Below are 8,249 nucleotides of genomic sequence, written 5' to 3' on the forward strand. Positions count from 1 at the left end.
TACGCAGTGCTCCCCACAACAGTGCCAACCACTCAGTGCTCCCCATAACAGTGCCATCTACTCAGTGCTCTCCATAACAGTGCCAACTACTCAGTGCTCCCCATAACAGTGCCAGCTACTTAGTGCTCTCTATAACAGTGCCAACTACTTAGTGCTCCCCATAACAGTGCCAGCTACTCAGTGCTCTCTATAACAGTGCCAACTACTTAGTGCTCCCCATAACAGTGCCAGCTACTCAGTGCTCCCCATAACAGTACCAACTACGCAGTGCTCCCCACAACAGTGCCAACCACTCAGTGCTCCCCATAACAGTGCCATCTACTCAGTGCTCTCCATAACAGTGCCAACTACTCAGTGCTCCCCATAACAGTGCCAGCTACTTAGTGCTCTCTATAACAGTGCCAACTACTTAGTGCTCCCCATAACAGTGCCAGCTACTCAGTGCTCCCCATAACAGTGCCAGCTACTCAGTGCTCCCAATAACAGTTCCAACCACTCGGTGCTCCCCATAACAGTGCCAGCTACTCAGTGCTCCCCATAACAGTGCCAGCTACTCAGTGCTCCCAATAACAGTGCCAGCTACTCAGTGCTCCCAATAACAGTGCCAACCACTCAGTGCTCCCCATAACAGTGACAGCTACTCAGTGCTCCCCATAACAGTGCCAACTACTTAGTGCTCCCCATAACAGTGCCAACTACTTAGTGCTCCCCATAACAGTGCCAACTACTCAGTGCTCCCCATAACAGTGCCAGCTACTCAGTGCTCCCTATAACAGTGCCAGCTACTCAGTGCTCCCATAACAGTGCCCCATAACAGTGACAACTACTCAGTGCTCCCCATAACAGTGACAGCTACTTAGTGCTCCCCATAACAGTGCCAACTACTCAGTGCACCCCATAACAGTGCCAGATACTCAGTGTTCCCCATAACAGTGCCAACTACTCAATGCTCCCCATAATAGTGGCATATACTCAGTGCTCGCCATATTAGTACCAACCACACCCTGCTCTCCATAACAGTGCCAACTAGACAATGCACCCCATAACAGTGCCAGCCACACTGCTTCCCATCATAGTATCAGCCGCATGATGCTCTCCATTAGAGTGCCAGCCACAGAGTACACCCCATAACAGTGGCAACCCCATAGCATTGAAAGCCACACAGTGTAGCCCAGTACCAACCACTCAGTGTTTCCTATAAAAGTACCAACCACTCAGTGCTCCTCATAACAGTGCCAGTCACACTACTTCCCATTTTAGTGTCAGCTGCACGATGCTCCCCATCAAAGTTTCAGTTACACAGTGCACCCCATAACAGTGCCATTCACACAATGATCCCCATAACAGCACCAGTAATACAGTGCAACCCATAACAGTGTCTACCCCACGATGTTCCCCATGACAGTTCCAGCCAAACAGTGCTTCCTGTCCACAACAGTATCAAGCTAATGGGAAGAATGTCATCACCGGCTGCATGTGGCCCCTGGGCATATGTTGTGCACCCCTGATCTAGGTGAACCCAGCATCCAAGTTTAAGAACTTTGAATATTTAAAGGGAACCTGCCACAGGGATTTTGGGTATAGAGCTGAGGACATGGGTTGCTAGATAGCCGCTAGGACATCTGTAATACCCAGTCCCCATAGCTGTCACGGCTGTAAGTGAGCAACACACAGTAAATAGCAACTGACCGGACCCAAACTAAGGAGGATAAAGGGTGACCCCTGTCCGACCCTAAAAGCTCTCCCTAAGCTGCTATGCACATGTCCAGATCCATATGGTGGATCGAGACATGCCCGCGTACCTCAGGCTGATGACCACTGAAACCCCTACAATAGTGGAAGGGGCACGGCCACCGGTGCCCTGCTCAGTATATGGATGGAACCAGGGTCGCCTTGGATCCAGTCAGCAAAGAAACAGAAACACACAATGTCTGAACACTTATCTGAAGGAGCTGCAGCTGCAGTGAAAACAGATCCAAAGTCAGCAGACAATATCCAAAGTACTTGCTTCAGCAGAACACAGATCCAGTGAAAAGATATCACACAGGTGAAGCTACTCAAGCGAGAGATACAGCTCAAATGAAAAGTATAATCCGCACCTCTACAAAGGAGGAGGGGTGATTTAAAGGCAGCGAAATCAAACACAGGAGAGACAGCTGGGAGGAAGGAAACCGAAAGTAAAGACCTCATCACAGGGGCGGAGAAACAGAGCAGAGGGAACTTCTCCAAGCTCTAGTAGTGACATCATCACAGGGGTGGAGAAACAGAGCTGTGAGAACGTCTCAAAGCTCTGGTAGTGACAATAGCTCTGTGTGCTTTTATTGTGTAAAAAAAAACGATTTGATACATATGCAAATTAACCTGAGATGAGTCCTGTCCCTGAGATGAGTCAGGGACAGGACTTGCAATGGAGCACAGGACTGCGGTACGGTTACACTGACCCTAAATTATGCAGTGGGTCAGGAGGATAATAGTCTGTATTTTGTTTGTGACGCCAATTTCAGCGTGCGCAGGGTACTGTCACAGGGCCCTTTAAGGTGTTATAACACACGCCCCAGGTTAGGAATGCCAGAGTGGTGTATTGTCTCTGTATGGTGGTGATAATGGTGTCAACGGTGTCTCCTACCTGGGTACGGCTGGACTCCTGGATCCTGGCTCACTTGCAATAAATTAAGTGTAGTGATACTAGGAGTAATAGAGGAATTTGCAGCAGAATTTGATGTCCAGACCTTTAGGTGAAGTTCAAACTTTTCTTTACTGATTGTAACTTTTTATCCAAGCAAGGTACAGCTTTTGTCTTAGGTCCCAGCAGGTATTGGCAATGGTTGGCAGGAATTTATCTTCTGCTCTAGCAACCTGGGGCTTGCAGGAAAGGACGTCTGCTTTGTTAGCTCTAAACATATGGTAGGAATTTGGTTTCTGCACTGTCTATCTTCTGCTGTATGGGGACTGACTAGCTGAGGAGGAATGGCTTCTCCTAGGTCTCTGGACTTTACTCACAGTTATCTTCACAGGGTATGCTTTCTTCCTGGAACTCTGGAGTTTGTCTGCTTGCTTCATCCAGCTGAGGCTGCAGGGCTCAGGCTGGGGATGGGGATCAATGTCTCAGCTGAGACAAGATCCTGGCTTTCTTCTCTATATCTGGAGCTCCTAACATGCACACCCTACCCCTAGCAGGGGGTGGGCTACACTCACTCTAACTTCCTTCTCTCCTCATGCTGCAGGATGTGGGCACAGCCCACGCTGCTCACAGAGGGGGAGCTAAGCTGGAACAAACTATTCCAGCTTAGATGTACTAAACTGAACCTAAGTCCTTGCTAACACATTGCTGCCACCTGCTGGTAAACATGGAAATTATAGCAATATACATTTAACATGGTTTATAATGCACATCTGTGAAGATATCATGTAAAATCACATCAGATGACAAGGTTAAGATTGTAGCGGGGTAGAAGAGTTTAGTAACGCAACTCTGGGGTGTTACAGACTCATCTCAGATTAATTTGCATATGTATCAAATCAGTTTTTTTAGACAATAAAAGCACACAGAGCTATGGGGACTGGGTATTACGGATGTGCTAGCGGCAATCTAGCAACCCATGTTCTCAGCTCTATACACAAAATCCCGGTGACAGGTTCCCTTTAAATTTATGTTTTATTTTAAATATTTCTAAAAATGTTATTAACCTTTTTACTCTTTGACAGTTTTTTTTATTCCCACTAGAGCATTCTCTCAACTCCTCAGAGCCCACCTGCCGGTCATGATTTTAGAATATCTGACAGAATGTCACCTGTGGTAAGTCCTGATGCATTGACACTTATTATATCACCTGCTCAATACTGAGGTAATCCTGAAAATATGACTGACAGGTGGGGCCTGAGGACTGGAATTAAGGAACAGGAAGATCATTTGTATAATGTATTGCAATACTCCTGGCACAGCCTAACGGGCTTCTTTACATGGCAGGCCTGGAGGCCATCGCTAGTCCATGAGCTGTCATAACATCTGCTCTGTGTCTCGTGACACATTTGCAAGTCAACTTTTCTATGTAATTAAGTACTGTCAGTGCTCTGCTGTTTTTTCCTTGCACTGGTGGATTCTTCATATGTTATGAACAGGTGGAGTCACTACATCTAATACTTGTGGAATCCTAAGCCAGATTGTAACTGCAGGGGTTAATAGTTTGTTCTCAGAAGATCTCCACCCTCAGAAGATCTCCGCCCTTTGTAGGAAGTAAAGAAATCTTTTTACTTTCGATTCCTGCTCTTCCGTGCTACAATGGCGTCTGCTGACCTGAGGGACGAGCTGAACTGCTCCATCTGCCTGAACCTCTATACGGATCCCGTATCCCTGAGATGTGGACACAACTTCTGCCGCTCGTGTATTGTAAGTGTGCTGGATGCACAGGAGGCAGGCGGAGTGTATTCCTGTCCTGACTGCAGAGTGGAATATCCAGAACATCCGGCCCTGGAGAAGAACAGTAAGCTAAGTAATATAGTGAAGCGTTTCTTATCTACTCAGCCTGATATGGATAAGACCAGAACCTTCTGTAGTTACTGCACAAAGTCTCCTGTACCAGCTGTGAAGTCATGTCTGCAGTGTGAGAACTCTCTATGTGATGACCACCTGACCGTCCACAACCAGACGATGGATCATGTATTATCAGAACCCACCAGCTCATTTGGCAACAAAAAATGTTCCATCCACAAGAAGGTTCTGGAGTATTACTGCCCGCAGGACATAACTTTTCTCTGTGTGTCTTGCTGTCTGGTCGGCAAACACAGGGGACACCAGGTGGAACTTCTAGATGAGGCTTCAGAGAAGAAGAAACAGAAACTGAGGCAATATCTGAATGAACTAAACCCACAAAAAGCAGAAATTCAGACAAGAATCCAGAGTTTGCACAATCATAAGGTGAAAATCCAGAAGAAAGTCTCTGAGAAGAGGAAGAACGTTAATAAGTTATTTATGAACATTAAGGAACAACTGGAAATTGCAGAAAATAAAGTTCTGAGCAAGATTTCCAGGCAGGAGATTGAGATGGTGTCCAAGATATCTGATCTGATCAAAAAGATGGAAATAAAAGAGGACAAGCTGTCCAGGAAGATGTGTCAGATGGAGAAGATGTGTTGTGTCACTGACCCAATAAGACTATTACAAGAAAGTGACATTACAGTATCTAGTCGTGGAGATGATGAGGACACAAGAGAAGATAGTGGACAGATCAATGCTGAAGAGGTGGGACTGGTCCCAGGAGAAGATGAAGTTCATGTACCTGACCCCAAAGTGCAGGATAATGGGACTGACCCAAAAAGTGTCCTAGAAGAATCAGACCAAAGAGCATCCCTTAGTGATAACAGTGTGGAGGCAGAAGAAGAAGCTCCAGTCAGTGACAATGAGATGGCTGATGATCTGGAAGATGTTCTGATCTCATCAATATTACACCGATCTATGAAGGATGTTGTCACCTATGTAACATCAGAGCTCAGGTTCCATGTTCCAGACATCTTGCTGGATGTGGACACGGCTCATACAAAGATGGTGTTATCAGAAGATATGAAAACAGCAACAGATTTGAAAGAAAACCAGGGCCGACCAGAAATGCCAGGAAGGTTTCAGAGTTACAACCAGATATTAAGCAGATGTAGTTTCTCCTCAGGAAGACATTACTATGAGGTAGAGTGGAACCAGATGGGACAATGCGGCATTGGAATGTGTTATCCCAGTATAGAAAGAAATGGATATCAGTCTGGTATTGCACAGAATGATAAATCTTGGTGTTTGGCCATGTGTGATAAAAAGTGTTCAGCATTTCACAACTCGGTTATCCTAATCCCTGATGTTAATCCAATTTGTCCAACACTTGGAGTCTTCTTAGATTATGAGGCCGGGCGTCTGTCCTTCTACCAGCTGTGTGACCCCATCAGACACTTGCACACCTTCCGTGCTTCCTTCACTGAACCCTTACATGTTATCCTGTATGTTCTTGATGAAGCCTCTGTTAAAATAAGAAGCTGAGTCCCATGTTGCCCACATTATAATCACTATATAGATATGTAGAAAGCTTCAGCAGGACCTTCTGAGAACATGAAGCATATAGCAATTTCTTGGAGATAAGATGTAGCAGCATTAATGTTTTATCCGAATATAAATTTTACAGGGAGTTTGTCACTTACAAAATTGGTTTCAAAGTAAGCATACCACCATGCAGGAGCCCTAAGAAATAACTGTACCTTTCTTGTGAAAATCTGGTCCTCTAATCCTGAGAAATGCTTCTTTTAATTCTTATACAAATAAGATTTTCAGGGCACCATCGCTTAGCCAGTAAAGTGTCACAGTGTCTCGCCCTCTCGTTTGATTGTCAGTGCAAATGACGCAAGGGAATTTAGTTGCACCAAACAGAGCAGCCCTGCCTATGGTGCACCGAAAATGATGGTATGCTTACTTTTTGGTTTTGGAGGTGCCAGTCTGTCGCTTTACCTCCACTGATCCCTCAGTGCGGACAATTTCCACTTTATGTCCTGGCTCAACACACCAGAAATGCCAGTAACAGGGCACTGGGCCTATCACAGGCTTTACTGGTGACTCACCTCATCAGTAACTGGATAAATTAGGCTGTCATGGTAGCAGTGATGGGGATCGGTGGAGGTCCGTAATGCTTTTTATTTTCTAAACTTTCTCTGAAAAACCCTATAATGGGGGAGATGTCCTGAGATTGATAACTGTTGATCATTAGAGGGTTATTCCAATCGGATGAAGTGGTGGTAGATAGGTAGAATATGTGATTTCCCCGTCGACTGCCGGGACCCCCGATGATCCTGAGAGCAGCGCTGACTGTATTATCAGGGGGGCAGTATGTAAAGCTGAGGTTTTGTCTGACCGGAAGGAGCTTTTACATGTATAATACTTATTCCTTTTTTGTATGATTACAGTGGAGCACTTCTCTGTTTCTCATGGTCTTTCTTAATAAACATGTAAATTGGGGGTTGTAGTATCTGATCGGTGAAGAAGGATGAACTGTGCGGACCCATCAGCAGAAGACACAACTGATCTCAGATGTGGTTTATTCATTAAAACCAGCGCAGAAGACAGAGGCGACCAAATCCCTGCTTCACAGATTCCCCGTATAATGACAAGTTCTGTAATGCTCTAATATCATTTTGTATTTCATTTCCTCGCTAGAGTCTGTTTGCTCAACAAAAAGAAACAGCCGGCACTCCACTATTCATGCGCGGTGCACGTGTCAGGGTCGGCAACCCGCAAATACACAAAGGAGAAGACCCACACTCGCTGAAATAGAGGCAATGCATCTATTTCAGCAAGTGCCGGTCTTTTCCTTTGTAGAATTTGTTTTCTGTCAGTGAATGGAGACTGTAAAGGCTGATGATCTAACCCAGGGGTTACTCACACATGCAGGCCACATGCACCCCCCGAGTTAATTATCTGCGATACGTCAAGGAAGGAGGGGGCATTATTATTTTAACTAATGAGTGCTTCCATCGTAAAAAGCTTTCATTAGTAAAGGACTGGAGGCCCAGGGAGTGATGAGTATGGCTGTGCTGACATTACATAACGATCCCTGGTCCTCATCTCTAGGTGCCAGAGCAGGCCTATGTCCTGAAAGTGTACCGCTTCAGGACGTAGATTGTGTAGGCGCACACTATGACCTGATGCTGTGCAATGCCAGGACACAGTGCTGCGTGAAGAGCCAGAGTGGTGGCAGCCCCTGGAGGATGACATTAGACCCTAGTATCCTGGGGGTTAATAAGACCCTAGTATCCTGGGGGTTAATAAGACCCTAGTATCCTGGGGGGTCCAGGGCTATGCAAAGCAGTCAGGTGGAGCCACGTGATAAAGTGCAGAGTCAGATACTCTATACTGGACTTATAATGGATTATCCAGAGACCAGTATAGTAATCTGACCCAGGACTATATCACTGGACTATACCTGGCTGCTGTGCCATATGTGAGACAACCCTAATTCTGAAGCATCACCATCACAGGGGCATAAATAAGATATCCAAGTAGGACTCCCAATATCCCAAATCCGAGGCTGATATTTTCCGCGAGACCTTCTGCCGCTGTGTCCCATGACAACGCTTCCTAACCAGCTGGCAGTATAGTCACTGACTGAAGGCCTTGTACACAGGCTGATGATTGGAAAAATGTTCGTTCCTATGCACGATTTTTTCCGAGCATTGCCGGGAGTAAACATGTCCATTGATCAGAAGATAATGGTGTAAACGCT

The 8,249-nt window shown here is 45.8% G+C and overlaps 1 protein-coding gene across 1 annotated transcript; it reads left to right on the forward strand.

Moving 5' to 3' along the window:
• Positions 1 to 4,266: 4,266 nt before the first annotated feature.
• LOC122938331 (E3 ubiquitin/ISG15 ligase TRIM25-like) lies at positions 4,267 to 6,985 on the forward strand. The gene has a single exon (XM_044293781.1). The coding sequence runs from the start codon at positions 4,280 to 4,282 to the stop codon at positions 6,017 to 6,019; it is 1,740 nt and encodes a 579-aa protein (XP_044149716.1). The 5' UTR covers positions 4,267 to 4,279; the 3' UTR covers positions 6,020 to 6,985.
• Positions 6,986 to 8,249: the final 1,264 nt, after the last annotated feature.

Source organism: Bufo gargarizans, chromosome 5 (assembly GCF_014858855.1).
Source record: "Bufo gargarizans isolate SCDJY-AF-19 chromosome 5, ASM1485885v1, whole genome shotgun sequence".
Classification (NCBI taxonomy): Eukaryota; Metazoa; Chordata; class Amphibia; order Anura; family Bufonidae; genus Bufo; species Bufo gargarizans.